At 45.8% G+C, this 24,836-nt stretch overlaps 1 protein-coding gene across 1 annotated transcript in view; it reads left to right on the plus strand.

Moving 5' to 3' along the window:
* The window catches only part of LOC142578656 (glutamate receptor 1-like), a 52,935-nt gene that overhangs the window by 23,821 nt on the left and 4,278 nt on the right, over positions 1–24,836 (plus strand). The window contains exons 5-14 of the mRNA XM_075688099.1: positions 9,520–9,633; positions 11,700–11,900; positions 14,635–14,742; positions 16,514–16,615; positions 17,286–17,489; positions 18,573–18,922; positions 20,048–20,234; positions 21,786–22,036; positions 22,722–22,821; positions 23,269–23,394. Of these exons, the coding sequence (XP_075544214.1) occupies positions 9,520–9,633; positions 11,700–11,900; positions 14,635–14,742; positions 16,514–16,615; positions 17,286–17,489; positions 18,573–18,922; positions 20,048–20,234; positions 21,786–22,036; positions 22,722–22,821; positions 23,269–23,394 (1,743 nt within the window). The remainder of the gene's footprint in view (positions 1–9,519; positions 9,634–11,699; positions 11,901–14,634; positions 14,743–16,513; positions 16,616–17,285; positions 17,490–18,572; positions 18,923–20,047; positions 20,235–21,785; positions 22,037–22,721; positions 22,822–23,268; positions 23,395–24,836) is intronic.

The following is a 24,836-nucleotide window of genomic DNA, read 5'->3' on the forward strand; positions in this document are numbered from 1 at the left end:
CGCGAAACCATTGCAGAAACTTCAGTGCTTACCTTATTTACTATCGTGCAACAGCCCAGAAAGAGAGTCGTTCGAGGAGGCAGAGAATTGGTAGAACCGACGCAGCCGCTCTTTCCTCGCAGTTCCCACACATGTGGGAAAGGGCGGGAATGGAAAAGCCGACTAGAGAGGGCGAGGAAACGGTACTGCTAGAGACGACCGCCGGTTGCCCGCAAACTGGATAAATTTAAGTTCAAGATACGGTGCCGTATGTTTAAGCTGTTTCTGAAAACAAGCTCCATTGGTCGAGCGGCCAACTGACGCACGGCGTGCGGATGCAAAGCCGCAGCAGCGTATAGACTCTACAGGCGACAATATACAGAAGCGGTCGCGTCCGCCACCTTGGTAGTTTTGCGGTTGCGGCATTAGTCGAGATCGCTGTTAGATACCAACCATGGCAGCCACATTTCGACGACAGCGAAATGCAAAAACACTCAGGTACTTGGATTTAGACGCTCGTTAAAGAACCCCAGGGGGTCAGAGTTAAACCCCATTCCGCCGCTACGGAATGCCGCAAAATGCGACTGTGGTTCTGGCATAGCTAATTCAGATAATTAAGTTAAAGTTTAACAATTCTGCCACGATGCGACCTGCCATGTGAGGCAACGACAATGCTAACCTTCTTGGAGGTTATAAACAACCAGAAGGGGCTTCCGTCAAACTGTCGACTTCATTCATGTAGTATTTATTCATAATAAATAAGAAGAAAGCTACGAAGCAGTGCCGGGAATTCTGCAGTGCGCGGCTGCGATCAAAGCGTTCAAACTTCGTGTATGGACAATTAGGTGAACACCCGTGGCTTGGGTGAGTTAAATTGACACTAATGTCAAATGCAAGACGACTTCATAATCAGCGTCACCATGCCTATATTGCGTGCAGTGCAGGCCCCTCCAATTTTGTCTATAGTGCCGCAAATTTTATTTAATTAATCAGCTCCAAATCCAGCTTTACTACTGACATGCAAATTAGTGTTTGATTTGCTAATAGAAAGTTCATTTAAAGCCAGTTTTGCCAAAGTGAAGTTTTTTACTGCGACACTGTATTCTTTCTTCGCCGAATACAGCGTTAGTCCCGCCACTTCGCCTCTAAATTAACGCCTGTAAATGCGGCCAAAATTTACGCCACTGAGACACTTGTATTTGATTCTTTCTATTTACCGTAAGTACACGTGATGCTGAAGGTGCATCGACTATCGCGCCATGCATCACAGCATTGGACCAAGACGGACATCCAACGGCAGCCCGCCACAGACGTCGTCTGATTCTATGTCAGAGTTGTCAGTGATACTGCATAGTTCCATTGTTAGTTAGGAACACCTTGATGTGGCTTACTACAAAAAGAGAGCTATTCGCCTTGCGATTAGCGCGCTTTCTATTCAGCTTCTGCTTTCAAGTGCGTGCTGAAGAAGTAGCTGGTGCTGATTTATGCATAATTTATGCATACGACTTTATTTTTGGAAGACTACGAAGTGGTTGTTGTGCACATAACTGTTTTGGCCTCACTGGAATATTGTAGATTTTTACCGGCTTCTGCTGGGAGACACCGCTTCCTTTTTTCGGCGATGGAAGTGGATTCGGTCGAGCACCGTCCCGACCTGCCAGCATCTGAGGGAGCTACTCGAAGGAAGAGGAACTGCCTTCAGAGCGAAGCTGGCAGCGACGACACCGAGCTTTACTCTCCCTCGGGTGACGCCACTTCGGGCGATGAAGGCTTCGAGGTCTACGCACGCCGGAAAGCGGAAAGACGAAATGTCAGCGGGACCTCTGCAACAAGTAAGTCGACTGTGACTCTTACGCTGAGAGCTCCGGACATAGGATTCTCTTTATTCCCGAGTCGACTACGGACAACCTCAAGTGATTCAATAGAAAGGCCCACTCTGTTTATCTGGAGGCTCTCGCTCCAGGCGAGATAGAAGACGTCAGAATTAATAACCGCAAGAACGTCCTCGCTATTGATGTTACTAACCGAAGCGATTTGGATACGTTGATGAAAATTACGCAACTAGTGTTCTGCCTAGTGTTCTCAAAGTGTTCTACGCAACTAGTCTTCTCAAAGTGTTCTGCCACATTCCACAGAGCTTGAAAACCACTGCACGCGTGGTTTACAACATCGGTGTCTCAATTTGTGATAGTGATCTGCCTGTTTTGATCAAAATAAGGGCAGAGAGCATTGCTATAATACAAGCTCGACGTATTGGCAAATCAACTTGCGTGAAGTCCCTCTTCAAAGGTGATTGCCTACCATGGCACGTGGAGGTCGGCCATTTTTCTCATACTGCACGACCTTTCGCGCCGAGGCCCCTACACTGCCGGAATTGTCAGAGAATCAGACACGTGATTGCTGTCTGTAATAACCCAGGCATGTGCCCACGGTGTTCCGAGTCACATAGCTCTGACATTTGTGCAACAGACTTCAAGTGCTCCAAGTGCAAGGGTGCACACGATGCGACTTCGAAAGATTGCCCGTTCAAGAAAAATGAAGAGAGGACCTTGAGACAGATGGTTAGAAACCATTCGATACATAAAGAAGCGGCAACTAAATTGAGACGCCGACGTTCCCGGAACCGCAAGTCGAGAAAACACACTGATTATTCTAAGGAACTGCACAATCCGGCGAAGACTGGTCGTCAATCGCTGACGTCATGCATTACCAGTGCAGATGAGAGAGGGACTCCCACCGTCGCTGGTTTAAGTGAAGAATGGCCATCTCTACTGAAGCCACGTCAACTCGCAGAACCACGAGAAACGACTCGTCCACCAACTACGAATGGCCTTACAGCAGGCCCTGCAGCAGGCCCTGTAGCAGTCCGCGCGAAATCCCAGGACTTGCAAGTGCTCGCTATGCTGAGGTCACTCATGAATGTTATGCGAACATTACTGACAAACTTGAACACCTCGAATGCTCGCCGCACACTGCAGGTACTGAACGTGACGAATCCAGTACTTGCAAGTCTTGAATAACATCATGGCTCATTTACCAGTGTCATTCCGTAAAAATGTCAAGGAAGCATAACTTTTTCAGTGGAATGCTCGAGGCCTCAAATCAAGAATTTCGGATTTTCGACCTTTCATTTTCTCGAAGAAACTTCCCATCATCAGCGTCTGCGAACCAACCTTCAATCTACAATCCGGCTGTCGGGCTATCAAGCTTTCTCATCCAACGTATAGAGTCCTCAACAACGTCGTCGTTTATGTTCGGTGTGAACACACTTACGTGCTACATTCAGTTTTGCCTCACGAAGACGACCAATACGTGTGTTTAACTGTGAAAACACAGAGAATTACATTCACTCTTGTCGCGGCACATATTTCTCCAACCAGTCCTTTTGACATGTAGCGACTGGGTGCTTTGTTATACGCAAAACCTGGCCCTTGGATTCTTAGTGGAGGTTTGAACGCACACCACCCGCTCTGGGGGAGCTTGAAGATGAACTCCAAGGGAAGAAAACTAATAGCATTTGCGTCGGCCCAAGAGCTTTGTTGTCTGAATGACGGCAGCCTGACATATTTACTGATCTACAACAGTTGTCTGGACTTTGGTACTTCGGTGTCTTCGAAGCAGTGTAAAGTGGTCCTCAGACATAAAAACCCATAGAAGTGATAACGTTCCTACCTATCTGAAGATCAAGTTAGTGGCGAAGTCTCTATCTACTACCTCCGTACGTAGAACAAACTGGACGAAGTTCAGGTCGCGTATGCAAGACGAATGCCAAAAACGCCACACTTTATTCCTGGAGACTCAGATTCGAAATGCACTCCAATTGGCTATGTTCGCTTTTATGCCTGCTCCAAGGTATACAAAATAGGAAGGCGAATCGGAAAGGCTTCGAGGGATTCGCCGACTAGCAGAACGAAGATACAGGCGCACCAAATGTATCCACCATCTGTGGGAGGCGAGGCGGATCCAAAAGAAAATCCAGCGCCGCATTGATACAACACATTCTGAACAGTGGAAATCCTTTTGCTAGTTTTTGGATCCTCGAAAGCCTCGGTGTCAAATATGGAGAACTCTACGTGGCCTACAATTGTCTCCGCAACAGCACCACCCTTTTAAGTATCTTGCTCTGTATCAAGGACGACATGAAATCGATGTTGCTTAGTGCTTCTGCGCAAGGATTGCTGGATTGCCGTCACTGCCTGTATCAACACCACGTGATGTTTCGGCATCCCAGGACTTCCGAATAGATCTCATGTTCTCTATGGAGGAGATGAAAGCGGCGCTGGCGACTTGTAGGAAGTCATCATCACCTGGGCCCGACGGAGTCGCATACAAGGCACTTGAAAACCTTGGCCAAAAAACCTGCAGTGTACTGCTGAATAGATACAATGAATCCTGGTGCAAACAATTGATTCCTTGTGAGTGGAAGGTCCGCCGCCCAGTACCTTTACTTAAGAGTTCTAAATTTCCATTAGACTTGGCATCGTACCGTCCGATTGCTCTTGCCAGTTGCGTTGGAAAACTAATGGAAATGATGGTGTCGACGCGCCTTGAATGGTACTTAGAACATAATGAGGTATATTCGAATGCAATGGCGGGCTTCCGGCGTGGTCGGTTACCCATCTATAACGTCCTTGATTTGAGGCCCTATAACGTAAGATTATTCCAATATGTTTCTATCCAATCTTTTGACGTCAACTTTGCGTAACAGCCGATGCAAGCATGGGGTGGTCACCCGCAGGGTAGTCTGAACAGACCAATGAAACGCTCTCCTCGTTCCTAGGAGGTCATTTTCGCTTGCTTGAAAAACGAATAACATTGCCTACACTGAGCAGATTGTCTTATCTAATTGGCTGACAAGAGGCGAGGAGCACACTCAAGTGGAGAGGGATTCGATGGGGCCGAGCCACTGCACTGAAAAGCGATAAGCGGATGAAGAGGGTGGTGTCGGCGCCTGCAATTGGTCCGCTTCCCATTAATTAGCTTGCGGTGGCCGGTAGAAAATCGCGGCGGCATGGAACGGAAGCTTAAGAATGACGATAAAACGGATCCTCCGCAAAGAAGAATTCGCAGAACGAGGTCGTAACGTGCCGAAAGGGCGCGAAAACGTTACACGGCCACGCAAAAAGTTTTATTATACGCAAATAAACCCATGCTCTCCGGCAGGTGCGAGTAGCCAGTGCGTGAGCGATCGACGGCAGCCATCTTTTATTCCTTTCGGAACGGGGCAGCCTGTCGCTATTCAGAAGAAAATTCAGTTTTGTTCGGCATATTAATGCATCTTTAACGCGTACAGGGGCGCTATAAAGTAAAACTATTCCAAACTTTTCTATTCCAATTCTGCTATCAGCCCTCCACGATTGGTAAAAAACTTTTTTCGACCACGCCCACTTCACCTGTCTGTCACGCGACGTCACGAAAACCGCGATACCTCCCCTTCTGATATGATGTGTACACACTGATTATGCATGAATTGACCGAAAAAGAAAGAACAGTTATTTCTGATTCGACCTCTCTTCGCCATTAGCCCTCGGCTATCGGTAAAAAGTTTTCGGGCTGCACCCACTTCACCTGCCTGTCACGCGACGTCACAAAGCCGCACAAACTCACCGCGTCAAAGTGACGTGTACACGATAAAGATGCATTAATATGCCGAACAAAACTGAATTTTCTTCGGAATAGCCGCAGGCTGCCCCGTTCCGAAAGGAATAAAAGATGGCGGCCGCCGATCGCTGAGACGCTGGCTACTCGCACCTGCCGGAGAGCATGGGTGTATTCGCGTATAATAAATCTTCTTGCGTGGCCGTGTAACGTTTTCAAGCCCTTTCGGCACGTTTACCACCTCATTCTGGCAACTCTTCCTTGCTGAGGGTCAGTTTTGGCGTCATTATTAAGCTTCCGTTGCATGCCGCCGTGATTTTCTACCGGCCACCACAAGCTAAGTAAGGGAAAGCCGACCAATCGCACACGCCGGCACCACCCTCTTCATACGGTTATCGATTTTCAGTGCACTGGCTCTGCCCCAGTGAATCGCTCTCCACTTGAGCGTTCTCCTCGCCTCCTGTCAGCCAATTAGATACGACAAGCTGCTCAGTTTAGGCAACGTTATTCATTTTTCAAGCAAACAAAAGTGACCTCCTATGAGCGAGGAGAGCGTTCGATTGGTCTGTTCAGACAACCCTGAGGGTGACGGCCCGATGCTTGCGTCAGTGGTTACGCAAATTTGACGTCAAAGATTGGAATAGAAACATATTGGAATAGTTTTACGTTATAGGGCCCCAGATCACTTTGGCGCGGTAAGTTTTTGGTGGTTTTGTGACGTTGCGTGACATGCAGGTGAAGTGGGTGCAGCCCGAAATCTTTTCACCAATAGCTGAGGACGAATGACGAATAGGCGTCGAATCAGAAATAACTAATTTTCTTTCGTTCGGTCAAATCATGCACAATCAGTATGTGCACGTCATATCAAATGGCGAGCTATCGTGATTTTCGTGAGGTCGCGCGACAGACAGGTGAAGAGGGGGTGGTCCAAAATGTTTTTGACCAATCGTGGAGCGCTGATTGCAGAATTGTAATAGAAAAAGTTCAGAATGGTTTTATGTTATAGTGCCCTTGGTAACATTTATTCAACATCAAAGGCGCATGAAACGATTAACGGTGGCGATGTTTCTTGATGTGAAAGACGCATATGATAATGTAGCACACCAAGCGATCCTCGATGCTTTGACTGATGTGGGCACCGGTGGCCGTCCGCTGCGCTGCGTTCGCAGGTATCTCGGGCATAGATCCTTCTTCGCGCTTACAGAGGATGACATGAGATTCCACCATCTAACCAGCAAAGGTGTACCGCAAGGTGGGGTGCTAAGCCCCACGCGCTTCAACGTAGCACTTTTGGGCCGTGTTGGATCATTGCCAAAAAAAGTGCCGATTAGTCGCATGTACACGCAGGGGAATGACTCCGTATGTTATATGCATAAATGGCCAAAAAATTGCTTACGAAACAAAGCACCGTTTACTTGGAGTCATCATCGACCATGATTTGTCTTGGACGCCACATACCTCAAATATAAAAAAGAGGTTGACTGCAATAGCCCATGTATTCAAATTTGTCGGCGGAAAGTCTTGGGGCGCATCTGTGCAATCGATGCTGTACCATGCATTATTTATGGGCTTCCTGAGATACGGCTTGCACATGCTGGGATGCACCAGTAAAACTAACCTTCGTGCACTCCAGGGATTACAAGCCCAAGTTCTATGGACGTGCCTCGACCTCCCTAAATGTGCATCCACAGCAGCCACAACTGTCATAGCGCGTAAGGACCCCGTAGCAACATACATTGCCGTCTACTCTCTAAGAAGGCACATTCGAAATGGCGCAAGGGCACCCTTTCATTATCTTGCTTGCCTGCCAATAAGCAGGCCGCACGCGAGTTTTAGCCATCTCGTGACTACTCACGGAGCATCGCTACCATCCTATTAAGTCCCAGCAGCATGTCCTTCGTTTCTACTGTGGTCTCTGCGTTCACCTCGAGTATACCTTACCATTCTAGGCATCAAGAAGAAGGCACAAATACCGTCAGCAGCATCGAAGCAGGCAGCGTTATTGCTATGACATGAGGTCCACAGTGACCGCTGTTATGATCGACCTATCAACGTTGAGAAACGTTCATACGTGCGTTTCCATGACGAGATAATTGCCCTCTTCCCAGAAAAAGCGTCACCTCTTTACGCCCTGAGTTACGCCACTACGCCTTTACGCATCTACGCCTTTACGCCTCTTGCTTCCCTTCTTTCCTTCCTACACACTTCTCTAATCGGGATGAATACCCCACACATACTAGTTTCCTCGCACGCGCGCCATCAGGTGCGTGTTTTGAAGTTTCTGCGGCAGGAGTGTGAGTAGGAATCTACGAAAAACGATAGGACGCGATAAAAAAGTGCTCTCCAAAGCTCTCGCCGCGCCTGATGGCTCCTTGCCCACTCTGGGAGGTATGACACGAAGACAACACAAAGACAAATTGTGTAATAAATATTAGGACTGGGCAATAAAATTGGGCCCTCACGCTCTGCGGAAGGTGGCTTTGCACTACCAAAGTGCGCGGGCCAACTGTCTGAGACAAAACAGCTACTGCGCTCTGGGGGAAGTGGTAGCAAACAACTTCTCGGAGCGTGGCAAAAGGCCAAATTAAAAAGAAAGCGGCTAATCTGGTAGATGTTTGCCGCAATTCGGGACTACTTAGGATCTATATCTTACCTAATATGCCGATGAGTACCTTATGTATTGAAGATGAATCCTTGTTGATTCAGCACGCGACGTTGTGAAGGCATTAAAATCATTTTTATAAAATTTCTTACACCATGTTTTGCGTGCTAATCAAGCCTTGAAGGCATGTGATGTCACAGGAAATGTGTTTTTCTTTCAGCAAAGACTCTTTAGGAAATAACTCTGAACACTGTATTAAGTAGCCACGATTCTTTAACACCAAAATCTGAGATGGTCGAGCGGCACGTCAGGGACCCTAGGTGTGTAAGTGATCCTATGGGGGATACGAGCCTAATTTTGCTATGTGGTTGTTTATGTAATTTTCTAATCGCCCCACATCAGATTACGCACCGAATAGATTGCCACATGTTTAACGAATGCAATAATATTTAAAAACAATACTTCGCCCCATAGATTTTTCATTTTTAGCCGGCAATAAATAGGCCTGAATGCCAACGGCATTGAATGTTTGCAGAATTGTTCAAAGAGTGCATCAATTTAGGTAGCATGAAAATTCGGGGAGATGATGGTGTCGCAAAACGCCCAGCTCGCTTCCTTTTCGTTCTCGCCAGACGAAGAAGCAGTAGATCATGTAAAAATAATTTTCCGTCTAAAACAGCATGCTGGGTATTATTAGACATGTTCATCTGTTCGATATAAGGTTGCAAAAAATGTGCTCGCAAACGCTACAGGAGAGCTCGTCGATCGCCCAGATTTGACAATGATTCTTCCCAAGTACTGTGTGTCCCTTTACATTCTCATGACAGTACATTGGGAATACATCGCGAAATGTTAGTAAAATTAAAAGAAAAACATTGACTCAAAGGGGAGCAAATTAGCCGCGAAACTTATTAGTAATTATTGCGTTAACGGCATGAACCGGAGCAGAGAAAAGTAAAAGTGTTAAACCTGATGTCACGGATGGAGAAACAGCATAACTGTATAGGCACGATAGAGAGGAAGCCGACTAAGGAACTATAATAAAAATGAAAGCATGAAATGTAAACAGAGATGTCTGACAAACAGTCAAAGTGCTGAGTAAACAAACAAACAAACAAACAAACAAACAAACAAACAAACAAACAAACAAACAAACAAACAAATAAATAAATAAATAAATAAATAAATAAATAAATAAATAAATCGTACTGTTTCAAACCAAATGAGGGTATTTATTTTATAACGCGGTGTTATTGGAGAAAATTTCCTGGTGATCGCTGTTACAATTAAACAATAAAAAATACAGATTCCTCTGCTGTTATTTTCTTTGTTTATCGCAGGTTGTAAGCCACCGGTACCTTGAAGGAGTCACTGAATTCGCTGCTATCAACATCACAGCGTTCAGGTTCCAAAACACCGAGGAATTGACGCAAACCTACAATTACAGAACAACGGTAAGTTAATTCATTATTCGATGCCATTCCCTGGAATTCAAATTATTGTTTTGACGACGGGCTAGGAACTGCCGCATTAGTCAATTTTTGCTCTTGCGGTGGTAATCGTAAAACACAGCACTTGGTAAAGTTCCTGCGATAAAAGCAGGTACGAGATCACTGAGCAAATTCTTGGAGTAAATATGCTTATCTTACGACAAACGCAGAAAAAAGTTGATGTTATATTTCAGCAAAAAAAAATATAAAACAGACGGCATTCGAAATTCGAAATGTATACTTTATGCAGATGATACTACTATTATTAATTCCAATAAATATATTACAACCTTAGTATCTAACCTTAATGGCGACTTACACAGCCTGCTGGAGTGGTGCCATACTAACCAGCTACAGATAAGCCCGTCTAAAACAAAATTTGTTGTATTCACTTCTCAACAACGAACACTTCACTCCATTCCTCCTATCTTATTGGGCGGAAGTCCTATCACTGCAAGTTTTTCATGCAATTATCTTGGCATAGAAGTTGACAAACATCTTAAATTTACTGAACACATAACCAAACTAAAACAGAAGATTACCTACGGGATTAGGGCACTTCTAACAGCACGAAACATATTTGACCATCAAACATTACTATCATTATACTTTTCATTTATTCATTCCCACATTAATTACTGCGTTACTTGCTGGGGAAACACTTACGTAACCCATTTAAACTCATTGCAAATTCTACAGAATCAGGCTATTAGGATAATTACATTTAGCCCATATAACAACAACGCCTCATATCTTTTACGAACTAATCACATTCTTACAGTCACACAACTCGTTAAATATAATCCAGGTACCTTTTTGTTCCGTCAAATCAATTACACACGATGCAATAGCTTGTTACCACAATCTTCTCTATTAAATACTAATATTACCAGGTTTGCAATAAATAGGAACTTCCTTTTACCTAAAATACATACTAATTATGGCAAACAGAGCGTCCATTTTTCATCTGTCGCATTCTGGAACACACTACCATTATACATAAAAACAATTAAAATTCACGAATTCAAGAAACAACTAAAAGATTACATTCTGTCCAATACTGATGCCTAGTCCATACTCACAACCATTCTTTCAGGGTGCCTTCATTTCATTTTCAATGCCATACAGTTACGTTTCTGTTTCTGCCTCACATATACATTCGAGTTAACTAGTTCTACTGTGTTCTTAACGTCATCTACGCAGTTACTTTATCAGTTGTCTACGAGATTGTGTTACAGTGCTCTTTTTCATGACATTTATGCATATGTAATTCTTCAATCATGGTATTCATACTAAAACTTGTAATTTTTCCATGTTAACACTTTGTTGAAAACGGCTGTACTTTTGTTTTATTACGTTTACCTTGTAAAGGAGGTCCCATTGCAGTCTTTGACTCCGGGACCTCCTCCTGAATATTAACAACTTGTAATCATTCTAATGATCTCAATAAAAACCGATTCTGATTCTGATTCTGAGTTACTTTAGTCACATAGAAGAAATAATGAACTATTTTAATATATTAGGTAATTGCAATTTTTTATGAAAGAAGATGATCGGCATCAGCAATAAAATCAACGACAAACATGCCATTATCAGTCGTTTGTCTGGTTTAGTCAGCATAAATAATTCACTACCGAGATAGAGACGAGGGTAAATAGGCGTATTCTACTGCTGAATGCGTTTCCGTCTGCTTACGTGCAAATTCCTGCTATGTGCCGCCTGATATTGAGTGAATTTGACAGGCTTGAACCTATGTACCATTCGCACTCCTTTTGCCTTGTAGTAGACTCTACATGTTGTGTACCGCAGTCAACATAGCCGCTCCGTAGACACGAAGAGGCTCTGAGACAGCCGCTTGTAACTCGCAAGCTAAGTGCAAAAATTTAACTCGCAGAGGGGTTCTAAAGACGCAACAAAAAATGACGCAGCTCGTTTTTACGTGTTCGTCTAGGCTTAATTGAAGCATAAGTCACAACCCCCCACCCGCCGAAAGGCGAGCGTGTCAGCGTTTGTCGCTCGGCTGGTCGCAGGCCGAAGAAGCGGCCATCGCAGACGCGGCGCAGCTGCTGATCGGCGCGTACCGGACCCTGCGGGAGGAGCCCCCCGCCCGCAACGGCGACCTCTTCGAGGACCGCGTGCGAGCAGCCCCTGGTGCGGCCACCTCCCAGTGCGGCCGAATCGCCTACCTCACCCACCAGCAGGGCCGAGTGGTCGACTCGTACCTCAAGGGCGTAAGCTGCGCGACCGCCCTTCGAATTGCTGGCCGCAGCTAAAACGGACGAGGAAAATAACGCCGACCTTCGAGCGCAGCGTTGGTCGAAAAAGCCCGTATGCGACTTTGCTATGCTTGGAACGTCTGCTCAGGATCCCCGTTTCCGACGCTTCTCTTCAGTACGGAGGCCACAGAGCTAGTTTTAATGAGCACATTCGCTGTAGTGTTATAACGGATGAAATGCACCTCCTGTAACTGACTCTATTAAACTGCAATCACGTGAAACGCTTCTTGACCTTATTGCCGCGCGTACGTAGAACGCAAATTGAAAGCCAGCCCATTTCCAGCAACAGTGCATTACACAGGCGAAATGAGGTCAGAAATACGTTGCACGTATTTAACGTTCTGGGGCGCTATAACGTGAAGCTATTCCAAACTTTTCTATTCCAATTCTGCAATCGGCGCTCCACGGTTGGTCAAAACTTGTTTGGGCCACCCCCACATCACCTGTCTGTCACGCGACGTCACGAAACTTGCGATAGCTCCCCATTTGATATGACGTGTACACGCTGATTATGCAAGATTGGACCAAACGAACGAAAAATAGTTATTTCTCATTTGACACCTTTTCGCCATTAGCCCTAGGCTATTGGTCAAAAGCTTTCGGGCTGCACCTACTTCACCTGCCTGTCACGCGACGACACAAAACCGCGAAAAATCTCCGCGTCAAAGTGACGTGTACGCGTTAAAGACGCGCTATTATGCCGAACAAAACTGAATTTTCTTCTGAATAGGCCCAGGCTGATCCGTTCCGAAAGTAATAAAGTATGGCTGCCACCGATCACTCAGGCACTGGCTACTCGCACCTGCCGGTCAGCTCGGGCTTATTTGCGTACAATAAAGCTTTTGACGCGGCTGTGTAACGTTTTCGAGCCCTTTCCGCACGTTTACTACCTCGCTCTGCAAACTACTTGCTGAAGATCTGTTTTAGCGCCGTTCATAACCTTCCGTTGAGTGCCGCCGCGATTTTGGACCAGCCAACGCAAGCCAAGTAAGGGAACGGACCAATCGCAGGCGCCGACACCACCCTCTTCATCCGCTTATCGAAGTTCAGGGCACTGGCTCAGCCCCATCGAATCCCTATCCACTTGAGCGTGCTCCTCGCCTTTTGTCAGCCAATTAGATAAGGCAAGCCGCTCAGTGTAGGCAACGTTATTCGTTTTTAAAGCAAACAAAAGTGACCTCCTATAAACGAGGAGAGCGCTTGATTGGTCTGTTCAGACAACCCTGGGGGTCACCGCCTGATGCTTGCGTCGTCCGTTACGCAATTTTGATGTCAAAAGATTGGAATAAAAATATATTGGAATAGTTTTACGTTATAGGGTCCCTGTTCACTGGACTCTCATGCCGCAAGGAGCTCAAAATTCCTGCAGGAAATCCTTGCGATGGTCGCCAGTGTCGTGACTTGAGTACTGTGCAACTGACATCTTGCCCGACTTAGTTTTCATTTGCTCATCCTATTTTATTCGGGTATTTTGCACGTATTTTGCACTCAGTTTATACTACGGGAGGAAGTGCTTTCTTTGCCCGCTATGATCGTTTTTAAAATCTCATCCAAATTCACATCTGCAACCTCCTCGTCTGTTTTCATGAAGAAAGAAGGAACATAAAGATATCCCAAATGCAAAGCAAGGCACTCTTAATTTACAAAACTTCATTTAAGCTTTCTTACCTCTTTACCTAGCGCCGCCCGACTCATGGCCGATCCCCCGTAGCGGGTTCAGCCACATACCCATAGGCACCAAAACAGGCACGGAGTAAGTGTTTCGCGAGCCTCGTACATTATTCCTTTTCATGTTGTTTCCCTGTCTGATAGACGAGTGCGAAATCTGGGTACTTGTTGCAAAAATCTGAAATGCACGTTTAGTGCGCAAGAATGCCTTTATATCTGCCGTGTTTCCTCACTGTACCTTTGCTTGGAAGGCGAGAAGTGTCGTATCATATGGTAGTCTGCAAACCATTTGTTATTGCGCTTATCAGGATACTGATTTGGTCGCGTAATAACTGCGGATCCATAGCATGCTTTAGTACAGAACGACACAAAAATAATGGGAACCAAAAGTTAGAGCGTTGTCTATTGCACAAATGATGACCGAAATGAGGGAGTTTAAACGACTGCGACCGCGCGAGTGCCTTGAAGTGCTAGGCTTCGTCTTAAGCTCTGCGTGCAGGGCGTTGTTTTACACGGTGGCGCGAATACGTATTTTACCTACACAACTAACCGCAACCTCGATCGCCGTTTGTTTCTTGTTTAGGCTAGCTGTTCCGATTAAGTAGCCGAGATTATGTATGTGGCAAAATCAAAAACAACAACCGGTAATTTAAAGCTAAACCGAATAAAACAAGTTGTTGGTATAGTTCCCTTGTTTCTTGTTCGATGTGCTTGTCACCCGAACGCTACCGTTGCGTCTTTCGTCGACCGACTGTGGTTTTGTGGCCTCTGAGAACAATTTTCTGTCCACAAGTGAAAGACACGAAAGTTACGTCAAACCGCGAAAGCGCGTGCTCAGCACATTTACAGCTCTACAACCGCTCTTAGTTAGTTCGTGGTTATGGTGCGCTAGCTGATAGTTATTCACTGTAATGAACACGCGTGATGGCGCGTGTCTGATTGATAGAATACCTAACGATAGAATATGCGTATTCTAGGTAGTACGAGCTGTGTGAATTTAATTATTTTCTGCTTTTTTCAGGTTGTATTTGACGGAAAGACAGGGAGGGTCGAATTCGACGAGAGAGGTTGCCGCGTCAATTTCACGGTCGACGTGATTCAAGTCAACGGGAAAAATCAGTGGCTTAAGGTGAGCTGTAATATGCTACAAGAACACTGAACAAGAGATTCCGACAAATTTGAGGAAAAATATATCGCGCGGAAACCATGAGGAATAATTGTCGAATAGCCTGCGTCTGACCACAAGCGGCCACGCACGCTGCGCCGAAGTAGCGCAGAGTCCGCAGCCACAATGCAAGGCGCACCAGGCTGCGCGGACCAAATGCTTGCCTGCAGCGCCGACCTCCACGCGGGTTTCATTGACTAGAGGCTTCACTCCTCTGCCGGCTTTGGTTGGGAGTGGCCTTCACAAAGGCTCACGTTACATTTTTTTTTCGAGTTTGAAGGTTATTACCACAAATGCAAAATAGAATACATGCATGAAGGTGATACATCTTCAGGAGGAGGCCCGAAAGAACTGTGGGAGGGCCTGCGATCAAAACTGGATAAAATAATTTCAGTAAGCACAAGAATGAATTGACAAAAATATAATAAATGTTTAAAAAGAACATAGACGGACATCAGTACAGACAACGCAAAACTAATAAATAGACCAATTAAAGTGACGAAAGCAAATACGTTTCCGAAGACGATTTAAAACGGCTAAATGGCAACATACTTAAATCAGCTTTTAGCTTGTTACAAATGAAGATAGCACTGAAACAGGCAGTTTGTTTACCGTAATTTGTAGCCACTTTTGGTAGGAGAAAGTTATTTGACAAAACAAACCTAGTTGTATTTTTATTAGCGAATCGGTGAATTGGAAAAGCATCGATGGAAACTTGACGATCGATGACATTATACAACAGGACCATCAGAATAGCTTCATATGTGGAAACAACAGGAAGTACACCCAATGTTAGAAATAGGGGCTTAGATGATTAAATATAGGATGTAAATGTTATAATTTTCAATGCCCGTTTTTGGCTACTAACGATCCATCAGACATGTGAGTAGAATAAGTATTTCCCCAAACACTAATACAATATTTAATGTCCTTGTGTGAATGAAAGCATGGTAAAGTGAGAGAAGTGTATTAATGCTAAGAGCTGAACGAGTTTTATTTAAATATCTTATTCCTAAGCCAATTTTCTTAACAACTGAATCAACGTGAGCATTAAATTTTAGACTGCAACCTACAATTACTCTTAGAAACTTAGCACAACCTATTTGCTTAATTTCAACGTTGAATAGCCGTATGTCTAAACTAGCTGTCATAGTTCTTTGAGGAGAATAAACTATAAACTGAGACATAGCAGGGTTTCCGCTTATATAATTTTTATGACACCACTTTTCCAGCCGGCGTACAGTTTAGATAATTTTGTTTCTAAAAGTTCCACATTCCACATGTCATTCCACATGTATAATAATAGACAGTGCTGCGTGCGATATGTGAGACAGCGAAGAGAACCATCGATCATTTATTGTTCCACTTTTCTCAATTTCAATCACAAGGACAAGCGCTCTCCAATGCATTGCGACGACCGGACGATGCATGTCTCACCTCCAACAGACTCCGTCGCTCCCTGCAGCTTCTCGCTTCTCCACTTTAGGTAGTGTCTCGCGGAAAGGGAAACTGCTCCCCCGTTTCTTTTTCTCTTCTTTGAGAGACAACGAAGCAACCGGAAGTGGACAATGATTGTTGTCATTATTGAGGCTGAATTTTAACTTTCAGTATATACTCGTACACATGCAAAAACACGCGTATTGCAGTCCACAGCAAGCAGTCACAGCGAGTATGAGATATCATCTCGGATAGAGAGCGTAATTTACCTTCTTGAGTGACTTTTTGTTTTTCGCAGACTGGGACTTGGTCGAGCCGTGGCTTTATGTCAATTGGAGGACAAGACGAAGTGACCACGAAATACGACAAGGACTACGTGCACAGGGTTGCAATGACTCTGGTGAGGCGATTGCCAGCGGATATTGCCGCAGTAACCTGAAAACTGAGTTGTAGCTGTAATAAGATCGGTCTGTGTGCAAATAAATAAATAAATAAATAAATAAATAAATAAATAAATAAATAAATAAATAAATTGCAGATCTCACGCACTGTCGGAATCGATGTTAGCGAAGCTTTATAAGAGAAGGCATAATGGTGCACCGCGATAAAAAACGTGCTGCAGTTTTCGGCAATGAGCACGTCCCGCGACTGACTCATAACGTTCATCAGCCGCGATGGCGCACAAAATGCAAAGTTGTATTGAGGGGCGTTATTTTCCAGCGATCGATACAAGATATTTTTGCATGTCTCTACGTCGGACGCGTCAAAGTATAGAGCGCTTGCCTGCAACTAGTCAGCACCACCACTTCTCCTTTCTTCGGCTACGTATTATCGATAGCAAAGACACGGCTTCCAGAATATGAAGCAATACGCTTAATGAAAGTGTGCGGCTGAATTATTTTTTTCTATTATAAAGGACTTAAATCTTTTATAAATGTCTAATATTACAGTGAACAAGGGTCCTTGTTGATCGGCGCTCCTGAGGAAGCCAGCTATTAAAATAAGCGCCCGTGGTGGGCAGTGAGAGACACGTGGTTCGAGTGCCCAATTTCTTTTCCCTTCGCTTCCAGGCAGAGCCATTTCTGATGCGGAAGACTCGGCCCATCGAGACTGACCGGGGAGAACCAGAATACGAAGGGTTCAACAAGGACCTCATGGAGGCAATCAGCCGCATCACCGGCATCAGATACGCCATTCACGTTGTCAAGCAGGGATCCGAGATGGCTAGCTGGAAGAGCTCCTGGGAAGGCATGATCAGCGAGATCCTCAACGGGGTAATTACGTGCACGCCATCTAACGCTGAGCAGGAGATGTAGGCCCAGCACTGGCACTGTGACCCTGTTTTCAGCCTCGACTCGGCACAGCAGAAGCGAGCACTGACACTGTGGGGTATCTCGTCCGACTGCATTGCAGTTCACAGTGTGAAATGCTTTAGGATTTGATTACGTTTCTTCCTCTGTGTGCTCACTGGACTGATACCACTTGATTCAGTAACTGATAATCCATAAACTGGCACAAAACATATTCAGTGGCAAGAACATCTCAGAGGCAGGCGCATTAACGATGATGCGTAGACGTACGTGGGCGTCCCGTCTCTTAAGAGGATGAAACTGAGAAATGAACGGTGACTCCATGCAACGATGTAATATGTGGCCGAAGAGGATGAAGTATGGGCCTAACACACAGTTGGATTTCGCAGATTATTAACAGTAAGAGTTATTTTTGACACCATAGTTTGTGTGCATGACGCGGTTTTCACTATGGTGGTTGGTGATGAGTGTAGGTATATGGGACTCTTGGCCATGACATCTTCTGCGTTGATGTAGCGCAGGCAGAACAGCAGGGACACAGAAAGGCACACTAGCCAACACACTGCATTATTCTTATTTTAGAAATATCATTAAAGCCTTCTCCTTGAAGATTTCATATAAATAAATTGCGAAGCCGGCCTTTTTTATCATCTGGCACCACAGAAAGAGCATGCTGTATGAACTATGATTCTACGTGTTTCAAGGGTAATTTCTGACGTGAAAGCTTATAGCGTTTCAAGGCGTCGACACCTTCGGAGTTGGTCCTGGTGGCTTCGTCCTCTGCGTTTCCGTCGAATGTGGCTTCCTGTATCCCTGTCGTTCTACCTGCTCCACAGCAACGTGGTCAGTGACATTTTACTCATCGGCTGCTTGTAGTTCTGAAACCAAGGTGTTTTAATATCGGTTTTGCGTTGAGGTGTAAGTGTGAAGGTGTTAGTTATGATACAAAGGCACTCTTTTATTTATTCCGTTTTTGAACGAATCCCCTTTCTAGCCAACAATTCAGAGGTCGTTACGAGTGCGCGATCCTGTTTGGCCGACTTGCAGGAGGCCGACGTCGCCGTAGGTGACATGGCGGTCGGATCTCACCGCTGGTACGACGTGGACATGACGCTCCCCGTTCTGAACACCGGCCTAGCGGCAGTGGTGAGAAGGACAGCGCTCAAGGGCGTGGGCCTGCGCACTTTCATAGCCGCCTTCGATTGGCGCCTGTGGGCGGGCTTCGGTGCCTCAGTAGTGGCCGTGTACTTGGTACTGGGCGTGATAAGCCTGGTCTCCCTGAAAAGCGCCGTGCACTGTTGCCTAGAGCTTCAGGCCGGGGCCTCCTCAGATGCCGACAAGCCCCGTCCCACCAGCTACAGCGGGCCCAACACGTCGTGCGCGAACTTCAAGGCCAGGTACGCGTGGCAGCGTCCGCAACAGTCGGAGCTCCACATTTGTTCCCCGTTTCTGCACCCCTGATATTTGGCTGGTTAGCTACGACGTTCCTCTTCTTTGCGCCGGTTACGTCACAAGAGCCAGTGTTAAGCCACGAAACGGGGCGGCGGGAAAGGAGAATAACGTTCAGTTTTTCAAATGCAGTGGTTACTGTGCACATGCTACGTGCCGCGAACGGCGGTAATCCCTTTGCTATAACAATACGGAAAAAAATTACAGTAAACAAGCTACATTGATGCCAACTGCAACACGAGCGTTAAAGAGAAACTAAAGAACAATTGTGGGTTAGTAGTTTAGTCATGGGAAGGCTATTTTGAGGACTTCAATTCCGTTTACTTGGTGGAAAAAGGGTGGGTGATGGGGAAGAAAAATGAAAAGTTCCGACTCTTGAATTTTGCCGGTCCCGCCATGTCTCTGCGTTAGTCGGACGTCACGCATTTCTAAGTGTGTTAGCATGTTTTGGGACTCACGAGTTCGAGCTTTTTATTCATATTGCATGGAATGTAATCTTTATTCGTTAACCATTAACGAGTACCGAGCAGGCGCAGTCAAAATCTCATGCCACAACGAGATCTCATGCAAGAACTTGAAACCCGTTTCCTTTTCTTTTGTCCTTTCTGGCTTACCAGGGCTTGCTCACGTTAACTCTGACACGTCTGTTCACAAAAGTGAAATTGACGAATCTAGAGTAGCATTCCCCCCTGTGTCACTTTGACAAACAAGCTGTGCTGTACCTAATTATCTAAGATCATTTATTGCACCGGATGACGACACAGTTCACACTTCATATAATAGAGTTCCTTGGGGCGGTTCCAAGTGCTTGCCGTACACTAGGCTTTCTGCAGGTGCTGTCCTCCACAACTGCAGTGTATTCTCTTTAAGCCTGCTTGCAGTAGTGCGTGGCGGTTACCGAGTATATTGAGAAATACAGCGCGAAAACAAGCAACGAAACGTAATCAAGAGTTTTTATTTTGACACCAGCGCTACTTTTAGCATATTACATATGAGCACTAGTGCCACCTTCTTGCACTGTTTGGCATCGCTAATCTCGTGTAATGAAGCAAGTGTGTTGCACCTGGCGGCAGGTCTGTCTCTGGCCGCATTGTGGGCAGCTTCTGGTGGATCTTCTTGGTGCTGGTTTTCTCCGCCTACACGACCGAGCTGGCCTGGTACCTGAGGCCGAGGTATGAGATTGAGTCCTGGGATCAACTGGACAGCACACAACTCAAGCATATGTGGGTGCCGACAGCAGCCACTAGGAGATACTTTATGGTGAGCGCGTCGTTATCGACGACATGCACATACATGGTCGTTGTTGGGGATGAGTTATTTCAATGGCAATTCGCTACCTGAGTCGTACCTCCCGACCTCCAACTCCTCTCGAGCAAGAAACACTCGGCGATGGACAGGGATGAGGGCGTAGCTCTACTTAGCCAACTGGCGTCTCGGTAGCGCAGGCCAGTTATACCCCGTTTATAGACGCTCCGGCGGCGTGATCAAGCGGCCCCTCGAAGTGACGCCCGAACCACGTCTCTCACTTGAGACTCGTAATAACTTGTTAGCAGCGCTGGGATAACCTTGGCATTGAACAACCTTCATAACATCAAGTGCGACTGATTAAAGGTAGGCTCAAGTGAAGTTGGTATTTTAGGATCACTTCTCTCGGAACAGCCCGAACCACTCAATAACTCGTGTTCGGCTGAGGACATCATCAATAAACACAGTTTATGAAGCATTGCACGTGTTTCTGTTGTCGTTATTCCAAGGAAGAAATAATATCGATGAGATGCACTGTCCGTTACAATCAAACGTCATGATTTCAAAAAGGTAACCTGAGAACAGCTGGCACAGCTGCTACCATAAACCCGTGAGACAGAAATTCCACGGAATTGACTTTTTTTATTGATATGAAATAAGGAGATGTCGACGCACAATTTAAGGCGCCGGCTACTCCTTATCTCTTGAATGGTTCCATCATACAACTTACAGGGTACAAGACTACATATGAAATCTTTTCACCCGAACACCAGGACTTATCACGCAACGATTTTACAGGAAGACTATGACGTAAGAAAAACATGGTACATACAATATACAAGTAAATGTCTCCACTGTTATGTAGATAAATGTCTAAAAAATACAAACGATGCTGTCGCCTAATAACACAGTCTTTAGTCAGAGGGTGGTACACACATCGCGTAAATCCATTAACACATATTGTCACAACAGTCAACATAACATAATTCACAAACACATGCATATATACAGCGACATTGAAATGAAAGGAACAATAAAAGCGTTAATAACGTCCAACAATGCCGCTGTCCAAGAAAAGTCTTTAGTGCTTTTAAAACGCTCTTCTGCAAGGACGTTGTTGGCCAAGGACCCAAAACTTTCTTTAAACTGAAAGGTCTGCAGTCTAAATTAAGTAGGGTTGACCGAGGTCGGCATCTCGGTGTTTCGTGATGTGGGCAATCTAGAAGGAGGTGATATATATCTTCGTCTACAAATCCAAAATCACATTCGGGGGTTTCCGAACGGCCAATTCTGTGCAAGAAGTGCTTTGTGTAGGTTGTGCCTAGCCTTAATCGATGAATGAGGGTTTCCATAGTTCTGTCTAATGACAGTGAAAATTTGAATTCAATAAACGGATCAATATGATGTAAGTCCGAGCTCTTAGAATTCTGGTCAAACCAAGTGTTTCTACATCTTGAAAGCCGGCCGTTGTGTCATTTTTTCCCCTTGCTGGCACGCTCGAGTAACTTTGCAGAAACGCACACCGGTTGGTAGGAGCAGCTTGTCCCGCGTACCTCTTTCTCGCAGAGTAAGATTGACGAGACGACCAAGAGGTTCCACAACCACGTCACCGAACAGGGAGGAGGCCGCGAGGTGGCCTCACTTCGACAAGGTGTGGAGATGGTGCGCAGCAGCTCGCCTGGAAACCTGGTCGTGTTCGCCGATGCGCTGGCCGCCGAGTACCTGAGCGGCCAGCCACCCTGCGGCACCAGGGTCATACGAGCGCGCCACCGCGCGTGGCACGTGGCGCTGGCCGTGGAAAAGAACGCCACCCTGAGGTCAGCGCTGTGGGCGTGGCTTGGGAGAACGCTTTTCGGCCTGTCACTTTCGCACGAAGCATGCTATCTGATAGCTGCGCAGTATTCTTTGTCGACTCCTTACAAGTACGGCGTGACGTAGCGCACATATCTACAGCATTAGATCTCCAAAACTGAAATACTGCCGCATCGCTTTTCTTGGTTTAGTGCCCGAAAAATGTGCGCAACACTCCGCGTAAATTTGACCTTATTTTGTCAGTTCGTGCACGTCACGCCCATCCTCCGCGCTTCATTTTCTTTTTAAGAAAAATTACGCCGATCAAACTCGCATCTTGGAATCTACGTGAAACCAAGTTTCCGTGAAGCGCTTAATCAAATGCTACAAATTTGCCCGTTTCGTGGCTGCGTCTTTGTCGCAAACCACCTTATCCGTTGGAAAATAACGTTTATTCTATCTCTTGTCGCAAAGGAAGCTGGCGCGCTCGCATGTGCTCCCGCGCGTGCTACGCAGTGTGACACACACGGCGGTGTAATGCCGAGCGGCCACATTGGGAGCAATGCATCTGCGTCGAAACATAGCTGTGGCTGTTCTCGGCGAGGCATTCGGTCCTCATTTCCTTTTTTTTTCATGCACGCGCTTACGTGAGCCCCTGGGGCTTTCAATGCGTGGACTGAAGCTGTCACTTTCCGCCATTATCTTCCGCAGAGAAACACTCAACCGTGCCATATCGACGATGTCTGAGACAGGGGAGTTGGACGAAATTAAACGGAAGTGGTGGTCGACCCGATGCGACAAGCCTCCCGAGGTGAGTTTTACATTCTGTAAAGTTGATGGGTAATAGCGCTTTGCATGAGCGCACATTATTCAATCCACGTATCATATCGAAGCTATTTTTTGTTCTACGCGTGGCTTTTGCGATGCGAGTATAAGGAACCTAACTACGACATAAAAAAAGGATAATGGTTACCGTTAACATTATCACTATAACGGACCCGTAACCCGTGCTGGTCGTATTAGTATTGGCAATATTCGAAATGTGTTCGGGGATTTTAGTCACCCTTAGAAAGATTATAATTAGGAATACATCGTTTTCTTTGACAACGAGCACCAGTTTCGAGAAACACTGGCATCAGATGGCGAGTTCCCCGACTGTGTTTAATTCGCCCAACTTTAATCTTTCGTTACGCCGATCCCCTTTCACCACTTTGATGACACGTGTTCGTCCTCGTTGTAACGTGCACTTGTTTTGCAGGACGAGCCGATAAAGCTGCGGCTCTTCCTTCCGGTTGCTCTCGCTATGGCCGGGTTCATACTGGAAGGCGCCGGTCTTGGTTTAGTGGAACTACTCGTGCGAGGCTGCAACAAACTTTGCATCTGGGTACGTCTCGGAGGGCTGTGTACGGCCCTTTTCTTCTTGAACTCGCGAGGGCATTAATAATTTATGGCCGTAATGTTAGCGATGTCGCATCTGTTGATGATGGGTGAAACTGAAGCACTTGCGGATGCTTTCTGTGGGCAACTACTACGCGGTATGCAGTCTACGTGATGCAGGTGACTACACGGCATAGGATGTATCATTGCGGGAACATTATAGAACGCGAAGGGTAATATAAGGCTGAAGGCGAAGGCCTTCACTGAAGCCAGAGAGGGCCATGGGTGAGGAAAATTGGCTTTTACGGCTGAAGTGAGTTAGCCGCCTGTTTCCGCTTAGGTGTTAAGTCGTTTTCGCTGTACGGAGAGATACTCGACAACTCGGGAAAAGTAATGTACGCGACTGACGGAGAACAGTCAGCTATGTTCTCTTAGATGTATATAAAGATAAGTTGCACGTAGCATCAGAGTTAGTCCTAGGAGTCCTAGCAGGAGTGTGACCGCATGATACTAACCAGCTGATAGCACAGACTGTAAAATGTCATCATTCGCTATATCCGGCCGTAAGCATTTAGCGCTGGGACCGAATGCTGCCGTAAACGTCACTTGGTAAACTTAGCGTGTTCCCGCTGCGAATACGATTTCAACTTTTCCTCTACATCACACGTAGCATACTCCCTATTTCCACCAACTATAAACCAGCTTGAGCTCAGGGTTGACACCATAAACACCTTCTGCGCACTACCTGAAGCGTTGGCCAGCAGTGCGATCACGTTAACCCATACCACACAGAAACGCAAGACCCTTTATTCACACGAGCACTGATATATATATATATATATATATATATATATATATATATATATATGTATACGGGCAACAATGAATGGGGCCATCTCGTTATGGCTTTGTTAATTACGCAACTAAGGGCACCTAGTGTCGCCCTACGACACTACACTACCTAAATATGTAGAGAGCTTCAAAGAAAACGAGTATTCTATATGCATCTGCAAGGCCCGTAATCCAGCCACAACCATTAAACTTCGTGCACACATCATCCTTAATATGCCCTCCTCTTTCCTTCTCCTTATTTCGCCAGTAGTGAACTAGGTACCATGCTAAATTCTCCCACGACACTGAGAAATTGGCGCTGTATAACGCATTCGAGTATGTGCAAAAGCTATTTTCTGCTAAGGCCATGGTTAACCAACGCCTTTTAATGCAACATCACATATGTGGTGCCGCTCAGTTTCACCAGATGTGAACACGGTTCCAGGTATAGAGTTCTCCCTAGGCGGCTGATAGACATTCCACGCAGTAAAAAAGCAGTAATTAACACATAAACCACTTACTTTGTACAGACGTCACCCCCAGTATTTCCTTCTGTTCTTACTAAATGTTAACTCCACATTAGGTTCCCAAAATACACCGAGGAAACCTACTACGCGA

Source organism: Dermacentor variabilis, chromosome 4 (genome assembly GCF_050947875.1).
Source record: "Dermacentor variabilis isolate Ectoservices chromosome 4, ASM5094787v1, whole genome shotgun sequence".
Lineage (NCBI taxonomy): Eukaryota > Metazoa > Arthropoda > Arachnida > Ixodida > Ixodidae > Dermacentor > Dermacentor variabilis.